At 40.6% G+C, this 16,411-nt stretch overlaps 1 protein-coding gene across 3 annotated transcripts in view; it reads left to right on the plus strand.

Annotated features, from left to right (window-relative positions):
* Positions 1 to 16,411, plus strand: part of Fmn1 (formin 1) — a 408,229-nt gene that overhangs the window by 23,086 nt on the left and 368,732 nt on the right. Inside the window, exons 3-4 of one of the 3 annotated variants that reach the window (XM_005381170.1) lie at positions 14,125 to 15,138; positions 15,694 to 16,122. In XM_005381170.1, coding sequence (XP_005381227.1) covers positions 14,256 to 15,138; positions 15,694 to 16,122 — 1,312 coding nt within the window. In that variant the 5' untranslated portion in view covers positions 14,125 to 14,255. Of the gene's footprint in view, positions 1 to 14,124; positions 16,123 to 16,411 lie in introns of all 3 variants that reach the window. The other 2 variants (XM_005381172.1, XM_005381169.1) reach the window with 2 other exon arrangements.

Raw genomic sequence — 16,411 nt, forward strand, 5'->3', positions numbered from 1 at the left:
GCTTTTTCATGGCCCCTTGCAATTTTTAGGATACCTTTCTTTTTGTGATCACTAACTGCAATCCTGTGTTCTAGGTCTGATAGTCTATCTTCAGTTTAATTCATTTGGTTTTGGAAACTTTCAATGGAATTTCTAATTTGCTGGATATCTTTTTGTATGTTTCATGGATTCCATTTCTTTCCTGTGTTGGGCATTCATGGTTTCTATCATTTTTCTGTTGTTCTGCATTTTTAATCTATATCTATTCTAGATTTGCTAAACAAGTACTTAATTATGATTATCATATATTTTTTGACCTGTGAAATTATTTCTGTTCTTATTTCCTCTATAGCCTGATGAATATATTTTTTTTATTTCTGCTGCTGTCATTCAAGAAAATTCAAGTGCATATCCTCTGATTTCCTCTATCTCATCATCCAGGGTGGGCTGGAAGTCTGACACTGCATTTTGCTTCTGCATCTTGTCATTTTATATTTTTTTAATTTTGTTTTCTGGGTTTTTCTTATGCTAGATAGCTTCCTCACTGGTATCGAGGCCTATCTAGGAAATTGTTGTCTATTTGGCTCAGCACCCAGTCCTTTGGTACTGGATTATGGGGATGATTATGACCTCTTGTTGTCATACAGGGGTGAACAACTGATTACAAGTATGGCTAAAGTAGTATAGCTAACAATAACAGTATCATCAAGCACATGATTGGGGTATTCTGCTGCTGGTGTTCAAGTGCCAAGCCCTTTGAAATAAAATGGTTATCCTGATCTTCCCACTGCTGCTCCTGTACAGGCTTGTGTTCTGGGTACCACTGTAGTTCACTTACCAACTGCTGACTGAGTGAGGGAGCCACTTGGGAAACTGTGTCTTTTGTTTTCATTGCTGCCTCTGACTGTACAAGATTCTCTTGGTCCAAGTCAGGTTTCAGGCTCCCAGTGAGGAGCAAAGTTGCTTCTGCTGTCTTCTCTCTCTGCCAGGTTGGCTACATATCTGCTCTGGCTGCAGTGCATTGTCTTGGTCTGTGGCCGTGAGGTATTTCTTCTGAAGCAATGAATCCTATTTTCTTCTTCTCCACTGTCAGATCCCTTGTGGCTCCTGTGTGCCCTGCACTCCTTTTGTATTCTCCCCCAGCTGTTTTGTAAACGCTTGGCACTTTGTTCTGGAGAAGCTGAGTAGCTGGCACTCAGTGCTCCACCATTTTCTGAAAGCCAGATGTAAAATACATTCATCCCATTTGAATCGCTGAGTATGGCTCTACATTGCAATAGCAGTTGACAGTACTAAATTAGTATTGTTGGGGCTGGGGATTTAGCTCAGCGGCAAAGCGCCTGCCTGGCAAGTGCAAGGTCGTGAGTTCGGTTCCCGGTACCGGAGAAAAGCCAAAAACAAACAAAATTAAATTAGTATTGTTATATAAAGCATCACATTTCCAACTGTGCTTATGAATTGTGTTTTATATATTTTCTTGAAGCATCTTAGAATGAACAGGCATTAAAATCAGTTATATTTATATAAGCAATGTTTGGGTCTGGGGAGGAAATTAAAATCAAAGAAAAAGAATGGGGAAATCAAGGTTTAAGAAAACCCCATTGTTTATTTTACCTCCATCAATGAAATTCCAAGAATCATTAGTAGAATTAAATTCGCATGCATGGAAGTCACTTATAAATGGAATTTTACTGAAACATTTAATGTTTTAAAACATGCTTTTGAGAAGAAAACTTGAGTGCTCTGAATTTATTTGATTCAAATAAATCCAAAGCAACCATGTGGCTATTTTTCTATGCAGTCCGGCCCCTTGAGAAGGATTTTCTTGATCTGATTGCCTAACCCTATAGCTGAAGAATTGATTTATCATAGAGGTATACTTCTATGATATACACCTTAGAGAACATTACTTAATCTATGTGTACACCTTAGAGAACATTACTTAATCTGTTGACAAAATAGGATTTAGTAGATGCTTCCTAGTGGTCTCATCTGGTTTGCAGATTTACTTTGCAATTTGGGAGACAATAAGTTTTGCCAGTTACACTTTTATTAAAGACAGTGAGGACGACAATAACAACAACCATCACCACCACCACCACCACAACAAAACTCTTTTCTAAAAAACTTGGGTCTTCAGTCTTAGTTTCCCTTTCATTCTACATTCTTACTACCATTGCAAATCTATTTTCTGTACTTCTCTACTTGCTTGTATTTCTAATTGATTTTGAAACTTGCCATACACAAGGCAGATCTTTCTGTGCTCAGAGTTCTTCAGTTCCTAGCATTTCCTCAGCATACTAGAGAGAGGGAGATACCTACCACCTTTCCCCTGGGAATCAAAACAACAGCCATTTGTCTCAAAATTCACCTTCAGTTTTTTTATTACATGTATTTATTTCTTCAATTAAATCAGAAATTTTAGGAATCTCAAATTCAGAAATATTTTTATCAAACTATTTTTAAGTTTTTTAAGGAATTTTCATTTTATTTGCATGCGCTATGAATCCCAGGAGTATGAGCTTTTAAAAGTAGCATGAAGCTTCTGGAACAGGTTACCTAGGGCATCTGTGCTTCAAACTTTGACTTCCCCATTAGTCTCATAAATGTATTTTTATGTTTGCCTTTATCCTTTTTAGCCTGCCATTTGGATAGCTGCAATGTTTTATTTTTGATGTAGTAATATTCTTTTAATGTTTTTGAATTTCTATTGAGATCAGTTAATATATTGTTGAAAATTGATTTATATAATCACCTGGAAATGCTTCTTAAATTGTCTGAAAACAGAATGAATGGAAGAATTGTTAGACACCTGTGTGACATCTCCAGTTGCAGGAATTTTGACATGATATTTTTGCATAAAGTCATGAAAAAATGAAGGATTCTTAGAACAGCTTAGTTTATTAAACAGAGGATGTATATTGTCAATCTCAAGATAGTACCATTTCCTTTGCTAAGCCTTTGGGTCAGACTGTAGCTGGCATGATATAGAGTGTCTTTATCTTAACCCTTGTCAATATTAGTGATATGATAATTATCCTATGTGTCTGAAATTTTAATTCCTTGACATTCTGATGTGAAACAATCGAGACTAGATATAGTTTAGATGTTGCCTTTAGAACTTGGAGCTTTTTACCAAAGGTGGAATTGGTTTAAATGTTTGAGCAGACGTGCTTCAGCTGTCTGGATGCAATCACAGGGGGACTGCTGCAAGATCTTGGGATACTTTGGCCCTTTCTTTCATACCCCTTCAGTACAGACTCATGGACATTCAGTCATAATTCTCTTACTGCACTTGTAGCAAATTTACTGTTGTTGTCAGACTTTAACCTCTCTCATACCCTCTAGGCCACTGTGGAACAAGTCATTCTCTGGGGTCTAACAGAAACACTAAACCACAAGCAGTAGTATACTTTGAGGACAAAGCAGGAACTCCTAACAAGAATTCTGTGAACATTTTAGGTTCTTTTTCCTTGCTGGATAATTATGTTCTGGCCCAGGAGTACTTAGATCATGTTGTTTACCTCCCTAATAGCAACAATCCATTAATAATCTTCTTTTTTTTTGGTACCAGGAATCAAACTCAGGGCCTTGCGCTTGCCAGGCAGGCATTTGTGCTGCTCAGCTATATCCCTGGCCCAATAATGTTTTTTGAGAGAGGAGGAAAATAATCTTTATAAAGTGATGTTAGAGGTCCCCTGAGGCTTCCCATAACAGGTTCATTATCCCTGAAGTTTTAAGAAGTGCAATATTTTGTCACTTCCACATATAGAAACTGTTAAGATAGCAGGAGTCACATTTCCAATTTTGTGACTTAATAACTTTGTGAGTTTGACCAAGTTACTCAGCCTCCCAAAGCTTACATGATCTCATGAGTAAAATGGGAGGATTACTAACACCCACCTCTTAGGCCTGTGAGAGCTGAATGATTGAGGCATGGGACACACTTGCCCTAGAGCCTGGACCTTGTTAAGTATCAGGAAATGCTGGCTAATGTCATCCTCCTTATCTTCCCTGTCTCTTCTTCCTTACCCTTAACCAGGTGTGAATCTAGCTATTTTATTAATTTATGTCTATGTTTAATTTTTATTGCTGGCCCCCAGATGTTATCTGAGTAAAATGAGGTTGGCTGAGAGCAGTGGAGATTGCTGCTCTTCTTGCTGGACCAATATACAAGGCCTTGAACTCAAGACCGGTGCTTTTCTTGCTGGGTTGTTCTGCCTCTCTCTGCCCAGAGCAATCATGCTGCATAAGCAGTCTATATATACAGACAGGATGTTTTGCAAAATATATCTCTTACAGATGATTTAATAAAATGATCTTAGGTGGAGGGTGGATAAGGCCTTCCTTGATACTCATGGTAAACATATAAGTTTGTGAAACTCTGATGTCTTTTTGTCTCTCTATGTGTTAGTCAGCCTTCCATCTCTGAGGCACAGTCTCTGATACTCACAGTCAGAAGAAGAAAGATTTAATTTAGCTCATGGTTTCAGAAAATTCAGTACGTGGTGGGCTGGATCAAAGACAGAAACCTCTTGGTGGAGCAAAACTGCTTAGTTCATGGTTGTTGGGAAGCAGAGCAAGGAAGCAGTGTCAGAGAGGAAGGAGCAGGGACCAGGTAGAGTATCCAAGGTCGTGTCTCCATGACCCACCTGACACACCCAAGAGTGTGCTTCACTAATCTGCTAAATGTTTCCGAAGCCAATGAAGTTGATGTATCAGTATTATTGGTAACACTGATTACTAACAAACAAAACAGAAGCAGACATACCTATGAAACTGTTGCCTGTAAATTATAATCTTTTGTACAATACTCAATATTTAATCAGCTACACAATTCTTAAAAAAGAAATCTACTCCAAGATTTCATAAAATGCTTTTTAAATGGGAACTCTTTACCAGGGAATGCCTTTGACCCCACTTGCTTCTCTCTTTGTAATATTTCATCATATTTTAAGTCATATCCAACAGTAAATGTTGAATTTTACAAAAATTATATTAAAAAAAAAACCAAAACGTTATATTCTGCAAGCTTGGCATCGTGACATGTGCCTGTAATCCTAGCTACTTTGAAGGCTGAGGCAGGAGGATCACAAATTTGAGGCCAATCTGGGCAGCATAGACCCTATCTCAAAGTAAAAAGTAAAATTAAGAGTGATGTTTTGTTTCTTTGGTCTTCTTTCATAAAAAAAGTGATCGCAGTAGCAGGGTAGTACCGAGAACACCATACCAGGAGTCCAGAAACCTGGACTTGAGTTGCACTTCTGTTGTTCATAAGCTGTGTTACCAGGGCAAGGTCACTTTAAAATTTCTGTTATCGTTAGCCTTCTTGTGTGCACAGTGACAATGACAACATCTGCTATGTTTGCCTCACAGGTTAATTGTGTGGTCTCACTGGGAGCCCAAGATGAACACTTTCTTTTATGAATTTTATACAGATATCATATTACTATGATCTGTAAACATATTTGTAGCATTTTTAAAAACCTAAGCACAAATATTGTGAAGCAGTGTGTTTTCTCCAATAGGGGGCAGTGAGGTCCCCGTTTTCCTTTCCTTTGAGGTCAGTGCTCTGTAAGGAAACCTTCAGCTTTGAGTGTCTCCTCAAAACCACCCTGCCTGCATCCTTGATGCTCTATAAAATGGGGCTGCAAATGTCTGCTGAGCAGAATGCTTATTTTAAACCCTCTTGTTCTAATAAGAGAGTCATTATTTAAGAGCAAGTTCCTTAATCTGGAAACAAGCAACTTCCACTTAACATACGCAATAATTGTTCCTGACGTAAAGCTCCCGTTCAAAACAAACTCCATGGAATGGATTCACAAGAACTTCTAGTTCTTGTAAAGGAAGCTACCTTCATCTTACCGACTATAAAGTAGAATGTACTCAACCTACCTTTGGGACAAGCTGTGTAGTCAACTATCCTTGGTAAAACCTTGAGTGTTTAATAAAGAAGAATCTGATGTCTGTTTCTTTTTTAGATAATGAGAAATTGGTTTATTCCTTGAACTTACCTAATTTTTCTTACACAGATGATAATATAAATTAGTGACATGAATCCTGAAATGTGCTGAGAATTTCCAATTCTGGTGTTTTCGTTAGGATCACAGGAAAAACTGTTATCATTTTTCTTTACACAATGAAGCCTTGAAAAGGTAAGGGAGAGGTGAAGATAGGATTTCTTAAAGTCTTTGAGAGGATCATCAAAGTTTATACCTTGTAGCATACCTGGCTAATTGAGCTGGTTAGATCCTGGTCAAAAAAATGAGGAATAACACCAAAATATTATACAAATGATGCTCTTTTCTTCCCCTTGGATAACTCCCTGTAACCTTAGCTAGATGTTTATTGAGTAAAATAATTCTATTGACCAAAATTTGAGTTTTTTAAAATTTTATTTTATTGCAGAGGTCCGCTGTTATTGTAAGACCTAGCTTGGAGTGTTGGTCATTTCCTAGTCAAATCAGAGTTTCAGAAGCATGAACTTCACTTCTGCAGTATCAACTGGTTTAGTGCTCTCCTTCTTGTACCATTGTAAAAATGCAAAGGAAATCATAAAATTACAGTCTTTATGAAGAAAACAAAAAGCCATTGGGAGAATATGTAAACTCTCTCAATTTCAGTGCTTCCTCTCCTCTCCTCATCTCTCCTTTGCTTATTTCTAGGCTTTGAACATGAAACAGACCTCTATCTTGTGAGGGCTGATTGCTTCCCAGAGTCCTCAATCTGATGCCTGCTCCTTCCTCTGGTGCCTACCTTTATCTATTGCCTCATGTTATTTCCCATCTTTCATCAATCTTTCACTCTTCACTACCTTCCCCTCAACTTAAAAACATTCTTCAGTTTCCCACCTCTTAAAAAAATAAACAGAGTAACAGCAAGGACAAAGCCTTCCCACCTGCTCAGGTGATTATTCACACTTCCTCCCCCTAGTCAGTAGTCTTCTCTCTTGCGCTTTGCAATTCTGTTGCTCTACTGAAACAACCACCCAAAGCTCTGTAAAATCCTCCTCTACTTTGTTTCTTTCTCGATCTTTTTGTAGAATTTAATGTGCCTACTTTTCATTCTTGATTCTCTGTCGAATCTGTTTCAATCTGTTCTGACATTACTGCCAAGTTAATCTTCCTTAAATTTAGTGCTGAACATGCTATTTCTCTAATCAAAACTCAGTGGCTTTACCAATGTCTGTGAAGTTGAAATTAATCTCCTGCCAACCCGGATTAAAATCTACAACATGATATCCTCTTGCAATTATTGGACTACATCCCCTAAAGTCCATGTGTGGGAAACTCAGCCCTCAGTGAACCACGTTTGGAAGTGGGACTGGTGGACTATGAACACCCCACTCTCTGGACAGGTCAGTGTTGCTGTCACAGCAGTGGGTTTGTTTTCTGTCTGTCAGAAAAGCACGTTACATGCCCTCTTACTGCACTGTCTTGCTTTTCCAACTTCTGCCTTGCTATGACTCTGCGGAGGTCCTTGACGGATGTTGGTGCCATGTTCTTGGGTTTCTCAACCTCCAGAGCCATAAGCTGATAAATTTGTTTTTTATAAATTTCCCCAGTCTATTGTTCTGTTATAATAGTACAGATGGACTAAGATAAGTTGATCTTTCTTCACTAATTCCTCTTGACACATATCTATAAAACAAAAAGAGTGATCTTCCCCTTTGTGCTTATTAGCTGATATCCCCATCTTGTATAATGCTCTCTTGGGTTTCCATATTCTTAATCTCTACCTGTGTTTTTGTTTTGTTTTGTTTTGTTTTGTTTTTCTGGTACTGGGAATCAAACTCACGACCTCTCACTTGCCAGGCAGGCACTGTGCCACTGAGCTAAATCCCCAGCCCCTTTACCTGTTAAATCCTACCTTTTAGTGAGGAGCTAAATCTTTCACATATTTCACATATTTCCTGAAAGATTAATTTGGTATAGTCTTTCCTTTTTTTGAACTCTTCTGGGTTTTCTGTGTTATCTTATATACTTGGTCTCTTTCTGTTTTGTATTGTAGTGATTTTGTTATTTTTCATATTCCTACTCATACAGTGTTGAAGTTCTTTTCTTTACCACATCTCTTAACTTATTTTTTATTATTTCATTGGTACAATTTAGATATACGTAATGACCATACTCATCATAGGAAACTTTCACTTACACATGATATATCTTAGTTCCTCTTTTTTTTTCACATTCCCCTCCCCTCCCTTCAACCCCTCTTGCCCTCCTTATTTACAAAGCTTGGTTTCCATTTCATCCTTTTTTTCTCATTTTTTTTCTTTTGCTTCTGCACTTGCCCAGTTCCCCTTCCCTTCTGAAAAATTTCTTCCTATTTCACAAATATCTATCATATATTTTGGTTCTTATTTACACTCAGTTTCTTACACAAGAGAGACAATGTGATATCTACACATGTGTGTCCAATTTATTTCGCTGAAGAGTATGGTCTCAAGGTCCATCCATTTAGCTGTGTTTCAAATTTATCTTTCTTTATGGCTGAGTATTACTCCATTGTATAAAAAAGACCCACATTTTTTATGCATTCATCATTACTCTGAAAAAAGGAGATCAAAGAGAATATCAGAAAATGGAAAGATTTCCTTTCCTCTTGGGTAGGGAGAACCAAAATAGTAAAAACGCCAATAGTCCCAAAGTTGTTATATAGATTTAATGCAATCCCAATCAAAATACCATTAGTGTACCTCACAGAGCTAGAGAAAACAATCCTAAAATTCAAGTGGAACCAGATGAGACCTACAATAACAAAAACAATTCTAAGCAACAAAGGCAGGGCAGGGAGCATCACAATCCCCGGTGTGAAATTATACTACAGAGCTACTGTAAAAACAGCATGGTACTGGCAAAAAGAAACAGATCTGAGAATCAATGCAACAGACTATAAGATGCAGAAATAAATACACTTCAAATGCACTCAGCCACCTTATCCTTGACAAAGGGCCCAAACACAAGCACTGGAAGAAAGGTAGCCTCTTTAATAAATGGAGCTGGAAAAACTGGCTTGCCACATGCCAAAGACTAAAACTAGATCCATGTTCAAGTTCCTTGAAGAAAAAAATTCTTTAAGGAAGGAAGGAAGAAGATTTAGAAAGCTATTATAGACCTTCCTTTGTGTTTAATGTCTCCTATTTGAAAAACAACAGCTCTGTGCTTCATCCCAGGGGATGGATGGAAAGGAGACAGGCAGGCACTAACTTGTTCTAACCACAACAGAGACAAACTTCAAAGCCATCTCATACGGTGTAAGTGAGGGGAGTGACCAGTAACAGGTACCCAGAGAAAGTAGCTGCTGCTGGAGGGGCTACCCAAGAAGAGCTGTGGTAGTTATCAAAGGGCTCACCTGCAGCAAACCAGAGTCCAAGAGGGAGGCAACCAGGAAACAGAGATCCTCACTTCTCTTCTACTCTGTCCTGCAGTCTGCTACTATTGTCTCCCAATGGTAAAATGCAGTAGATGACAGATAGCAAGGAATATGTTGATCGAGTCTATAAAAGTCAGTCTCCTGATCCTTAGAATGATGTCAGAGGATAAAGCATGAATATGAGTGGACAAATAGAGAACTTATGGTTCAAAAATATGAGTTACGGGTAGTCTATCGCAGCACTACTGGGCTTGATGGAGTCTAGGGATTGACTGTGCCCTGACTGAGCAGAGAAAGCTTTGTATTGGCCATTCAGGGCCAGAGTCAGTTAGGAAACGTACAGCCAGCAGACAGAACTGCAGCTAATTCTGAGGTCTTATTTTAGGCACTTATGAAATATGTTATGAACACGTGATAACATCTACTGAAAGGCAATCATTTCCCACTATTAGAGCCACAGCAGATATTTCCATTTTGGATAATCTTCTTGCTTAGGGGGAAAAGGGATCAGGGAATAAATCACCCCAGTAGTGTTGCTGTGGAGAGAATGTCAGCCTGAGTTTGTGAGAGGAAATTGAAGACATGAAGACTCCCAGGAAACAAAGTGATTTAGGTTGGGCACAAGCAGAGGAGGTCATTTCACAGATGAAATTAAGGTGTATAATTTTATGTGTGTGTCCTGTGGAGCTGGTGCACTGGAGCCAAAGCACAATGTGGAAATGCTACCTGGAGCAGCCCTGTGAACTCAGCATGCAATGGTAGTGCTGGTGTGTTTAACCCATTCCACGTTGCTTTCCTAGTTACTTTGCTTTTTTCCTCTAAGGCTTTCACATCATTTCCCTCTGGTGTTTAGATGGAAATGAGTGGTGATTCAGCACTGCAGCAAAAACTCACCCTGCCCTAAAGCTTTCCTAGATGGCTCCTACAGGCTTGAGGTTGAAATTCATTTGTTTTTGAGATTCATTTTTTTTCTTCTCCCAATAGGGAGGTTTTCTTTTCATAGTCAATTTAGCAAATGACATTAAATAATATTTTCAGCTAATATGTTGGAAATTTAGAGATTACAATTTCTGGTTCCTTACAGGTCAGGAATTCAGAAGGGAGAGAGTGCCTGAGGGCCATATATCCAGATGCAGACATTGGCAGAGATGTCAGGAGAAGCAGGCTGATAGCTGAATTCTGACAGTCTTTCCTTGACTGACGAGAGAGGAATTTAATTATTCCATGCTCTGGAGGCAGCTCTAAAAATTCATTGGTGATAGTGAAGGTGTGTACTAGCAGTTTGATAAAAATAATTTCTAACTATGGAAAAGAATAGGGGCATAAAAGAATTTGAAAAATGTTTCTTCATATTTCTTTGCATGTCACTCCTGGTACTATCAAGAGCAGGAGGAAGGGCTGGGGATTTAGCTCAGTGACAAAGCGTCTGCCTGGCAAGCGCAAGGTCGTGAGTTCAGTTCCCGGTACCGGAGAAAAACAAACAAACAAACAAACAAAAAAAGCAGGAGGAAGAGAGGCTTCTTTATGTTATGGAAGCTTTGAGCCACTGATAATATAACACTGACCTCCAAGATGTTGGTTCTGATCTCAGCTGGCTGAGACTGATTGAAAAATTTTGGAGTTAGACTTTAGAGACAGAACAATGTACATGACAAGAAGTTGGACTAGTGAACTAAGTTTCCTCCTTGGCTGCAGGCACAGGTACCACAAATATGGTAAGAGAATTCTAAATTAAAGTTTCTGGGGCTGGGGATTTAGCTCAGCGGCAAAAGTGCCTGCCTGGCAAGTGCAAGGTCGTGAGTTTGGTTCCCGGTATCGGAGAAAAACCAAAAAAAAAAAAAAGTTTCTGGGTGGCTAAGGCAATACTCTGAAGTTTTTTTTTTTTTCATAATAGTAGCTTCATACTTTGTATTATGGGTTTATTGCTATAAAATACAACATCAGAATTTCTTAAACCTTGGCTTGAGTTTCCCAACTGTGACTGATATATAGAGTACTATGACTTTTTCTCCATTAATAAAACCAAGACTTGGAAAAAATTGTTTAATGCTCTGATAAAGGACCACAGGTCTGCAGTCTCACAAAGGGCCTGAACTTTATAAGAGGCCTCTTCTCCTTAATTTCTAACTCCAGAGTCTTCATTGGCTTCTACTTGACAATTACAGTTTTTACTTCCAGACTCAGTGAATTTTAGTACCATTTCCTAAGCCTTATTGTTTAAGGGATAAACTTAGGGAGCAATACTTTATCCAGTCAGACATTCAGAAGCTATCCAATGAATGTTTTAAGTAGCAAGATATGAGATACTGTGAGATAAATTATGTGACACCAGGTAAACAAAATAAAGGAACTTTCCTGTTCAACTTGCCTGGAAAATCAGTTCATCAATAGAACACAGGAGATGAGATGAGGAGTAACATCACCTGTGAAGCAATGGAGTGAGACAGACCCAACTTCCAAACTTGCCTCTTCTGAGCCCTGTCATCTTAGACAAGTTGCTTGACATCTCTTAATTTCAGTTTCCTCATCTGTAAAATAATGATGTGCTGATTAAATGAGATAACAAGGTGAACATGTATGTGTATATATACTTCATATACGAGAATTCCCTCTTAGGGAACAGGTTTTTAGAACAATTGTTTCCTGTTTGAAATTATGGCATATGCTTTATATTGCTACTTCAAACAGATTCTGAACAATGCTTACTCAGCTTTTCTCCCCACATCACACACTTCCCTAATCCAGGGAAATTAAGGAGGTAAAAGTAGGTAGGGGAGAGTGATGCTCAAGGATAGCGGAGGGCATCCTGTCTTGCCACAATTCAGAATGCACATCTGTTGCTTCCATTCAGCTTTCCTGAGAATTCATAAATTGAACTCTTGATCCTAAATGGTCAGGATCGTACATGGTAGATACTGACAGCTCTTTTGTTACTTTTATACCTGATTTCTGTAAATCACATAACAAAAGACCAACTTTCAAGTGAGTTCTTGGATATATCCAGAGAGTTTGTACCAATGATTATCAAATACCTACACCAAGATACCTACATGAATATCTTTAGGATGTATCAAGAATAAGCATCTTGGAGAGGATTTAAACTCATGATCAACTGGATTAGAATAGTCTCTTATACATATGAAGGGAAATCAAGGCCTGTGCTCGTTTCTGATCTCTTCTGTGTGTCTCCTCTTCATGTTCTTCTAACCGTTTCTCTAACAAATGTTAGAGAAAAGCTGGGTGTGATGGTGCAGGCTTATAATCCCAGCCAGATAGGAGGCTGGCAGTATTTTGAGTTTGAAGCAGTTCTGGGCAACATACTGAGATACTGTCTCAAAACAAACAATCAAATAAGCAAAATTAGAAAAATAGAATGAGAAAACAAAATGGAGGTGTATGTCAGAATATATTCAAAATTTAAGAATTCTCTCTCTTAGCAAGGAGGCTTTTAGAAAATGCAGTATTATTCCTACTTGAAATTTTATAAACTCTGAACCCTCTTGGTATCTCTGGGTTGACCAGATGTTGACTTGTTTTTTTTAAACTGTCATTTTATCATTTTTAGTTTCATCTGTCTCCATCAAGGAATTCCTAATTCAAAATTTTTCTCCGTTCAAAATGTGGCCCATGCGTGTAATCCCAGCACTTGGGAGGCTGAGGCAGGAGAATCGTTGTGAGTTTGAGACCTGCCTGGGCTACAAAGTGAGCTCAAGGCCAGCTTGAACTGCATAGTGAGACCCTGTCTCAAAAGGACAAAAAGCAAACAAAAAATTGTACTTTTATGTAACTTTTTCTTACTTACAACTATGTAGAAAAAAATCTGAGATGAACTCACTAATGATAACAGTGATTAACAGATGGTTATTCTGTTATTCTGTTACCATTCCCAGGGGGCTTTATTTTAAGTGAAGAAGATTTGAAGAATTTAAGAAATGAAGTATTGTAATACAGAATTTTAAGCCTCATGTTATGTGTATAGGTAGACATTTCTGAGATCCCCTTGAATCACATGAGCAAGCAGCTACCTTCACTGAGTGTGGAACATTTCAACCACCTCTCTGGTGAACTCATTAAAAACCCATGTGTGCCAAAAGTATTTTTCTCTGTTATTCCACTTGGCTGCAAACAGGCAAGAAAGTAGAAAAAAGAGAACAGTACAAAAATCAAACCAAAACCAAACCTAACAGAGCTTGGTTAAACATCTTCCTGAGTTACTTATTTAAATTTTAAATTTGTGAATTTAAGTTTTCACTTTAACTTTATGGTTGTAGTCTAAAACCTTTCTTTCCACCGCTGTGCTTTAAGTTGAAAGGATACTGAATCTTAAATCTTAGAAGGTGCTTTGCGAAGGGTACAAAGGGTTGACTCATCTTTCCAAAGTAATCTTCCAAACATGAGGTATTTGAACAGCTAGGCTTTCTAAGGATCTCCCAGCCCACTTCCTCAGGATTTCTGGGAAGGCTGATAGCTGTTTCAGAGCAGATTGTAAACTGTCGCCTAGCAAGGTTGAGAGACCTGATCCAAGCTGCAGGGTGAGTCCCCATGGGGAAGAGGTGACTTGTCCCCAACTCTGAGTTGTAGGAAGGCTCTGCTGGCCAGGGGTGAAGTGGGAGCAGGGAAGAGGGCAGAGCTGGCTGTTGGCTGATGCCTTGAGTTGGTTGAAGTCAGCTAGAGAGGAAGGACAAGCCGTGGTTATACTTTGATGTAAACTGGTGTATGATTTATGCACTCTGTTAGAACAGCTGCTTTCTTCCCCTGTTCCTCTAACAGGCAGGCTCATCGCTGGAGATGACTGTCAGCTGCCTTCTCTGCGTAGTCACCATCACATGCCTCACCACTGGAGCCTGGGAAGCCTGACCACAGACCGGCATCTCCAAGGCATGAATAATTAGGTAGGCATAATGGAAGGCACTCACTGCACCCTTCAATTGCGTAAGCCCATTACTGAACTCTGCTACATCAGCTTCTATCTTCCAAGGGGGGAAGTCAGAGGATTTTCATACAAGGGCACCGTAATTCTAGACAGATCCAATAAAGGTTTTCATAACTGCTACCAAGTCAGGGAGGGGTCAGACACCATCAGCCTCAGCCAGCAGCTGAATGAACTTCCAGGCGACATATTTTTCAAGCCGACTACCACGAAAGACATTCTAACTGAGCTGTACAAACTCACAGCAGAGAGGGAGAGACTGCTGGCCAATCTGCGGAGCTCAGACCACATCCTGGGCATTTCCATGGGGAACCAGGAGGGGAAGCTGCTGGAGCTGTCTGTGAGTGTGGCTCCTGAGGACAGCTGTTCCCAGAGTGCTGGTAATTGGTGGAGGGAGCCCTCTGCGGGTCCTCTCACTCAAAGGAGCACCCACGGGAACAAAAAGCCCCGGAGGTTTGAAGGAAGAAGAGAGAGCATTGAGGTGCAGAAGAGAACAAGAAGGAAAGGGCGTGGACGCCAGCAATCCACTCCTCAGATGGGAAAGGACCAGATCTGTCCCAGCAATTGCCTTCCTCCTTCTGGAGCTCGGCTCAATCTTCGGCTCCTAGAGGAAAGAGGAAACTTGGTTCCAAATGGGGTGCTTACATGTTCCCTGCAGAGGAGAGAAAGCTGCCCTGCAGATATCCCCAGGACACCAGATGCAGACCTTGGCTTTGCGAGCTCTGGGATGGCTTCAGGGAACACTGGGCTTGGAAAAGGAGCACTACCCCCTCGAAGCAGCTCCACAGAAGCAGGAGATGATGGTGTTCGAGTTCTACCCAGGAAGCCTCACAGGCTGGAGCATCAGCACACAGGTTTGCCTGAAAGTCAGGAGGATGCTAAGAAGCATCCAGAAGCACAGAGGGGTGGCCTGGGGAAGTTGGCTGAGCGGACCTGCAGGAAGAGACCTATTTCCAAAGTGGTGGCCAAGGTCCAGGATCTGTCCACTCAGGTGCAAAGAGTAGTTAATGTGCCTCCTGAGGGTGAGGAAAAGATTGCTGTGTACCCAGAGGTCAAAGCTGAATTTATCTGCAAGGTGGACTTGCTCACCCTGCCAGGAGCTGAGGCTGGGGCTCATGGTTCCAGGTGGCAGAGCAAGAAGCAGCAAGGGGCCAGGTCGTCGCAGTTACCAGCCAGAGAAAGCGCCTCTGTTTCTAGCTTGTCAGCCAGCACTGACAGGGCTGTGAACAAGGTCCTCCTGAAGGTGATTGAGAGTGAGAAGTTAGATGGGGCCACCCAGGGGAAGAGGCTGGGTGTCCCCCTCAATACAAGGGCCACCCATAGCCTCCCAGAAACCAGAAGCAAGAGGAAGGCTGGGGTGCCCCAAAGGGGCCACAAATCCTTGTTTCTGGATCTGCCCTGCACTACAGGTCCTGACTCCTCACACTGCAGAGGTGATGAGAGGAGGCCGTCGCCCTCAGTACCAGTGGCTCCCGGTATGGGATTTAATAATTCATCCCAGCAGCCGCGACACCAGCAGCCACCACCTGCTCCCTCGCCTCTCTATCCAAGGTGTCCCAGCCCTCAGCAGCATCACAGGATCCTCCCGATCCCTCCACTGCCCAGCGAGAGGGAAGCTGCTGTTAATGACTCTCCTGGTAGACAGAGCAGTATCTTCTCTGAGTCCTCCTCTCCTGACACATTGGAGCCACCATCTTCTGCAGAGGTCACGGAGACCAAAGGAGCCAGCGCGGCCTCCCTCACAGCAGGCCAACCTCACTTGGTACCTGGGGAAACTTCGGAAAAGAGCTTAGGGCCAGGGAAGACCACAGCTCAGCCTCAGCAGCAGGCACCTCCAGGTTAGTGCTTGTTTAAGATGTTTAAGCTGTCTTTGGGTGACTCAGGAACTACCAGGCTGCTTGCGCTGTTCAGAGACTGGGAAATTAGCAATGGAATGGAATTCCTAGACCTATTAGTTCACCTGGTAGCAGAAAAAGTAGGAGTTGTACAGGGCGTTATGGAGATGGTGAAGATGGTGTTGACTTAGATGCTAAGAGGTATAGTTGTTTCCAGAAGCAATACTTTATAAATGCTGTCCGGTCTGTTTGTTGATCTGTTTATTTATTCATTTATTTTGGCATACTCTAG

This window comes from Chinchilla lanigera, unplaced genomic scaffold (assembly GCF_000276665.1).
Source record: "Chinchilla lanigera isolate Chin_1 unplaced genomic scaffold, ChiLan1.0 scaffold00015, whole genome shotgun sequence".
Classification (NCBI taxonomy): Eukaryota; Metazoa; Chordata; class Mammalia; order Rodentia; family Chinchillidae; genus Chinchilla; species Chinchilla lanigera.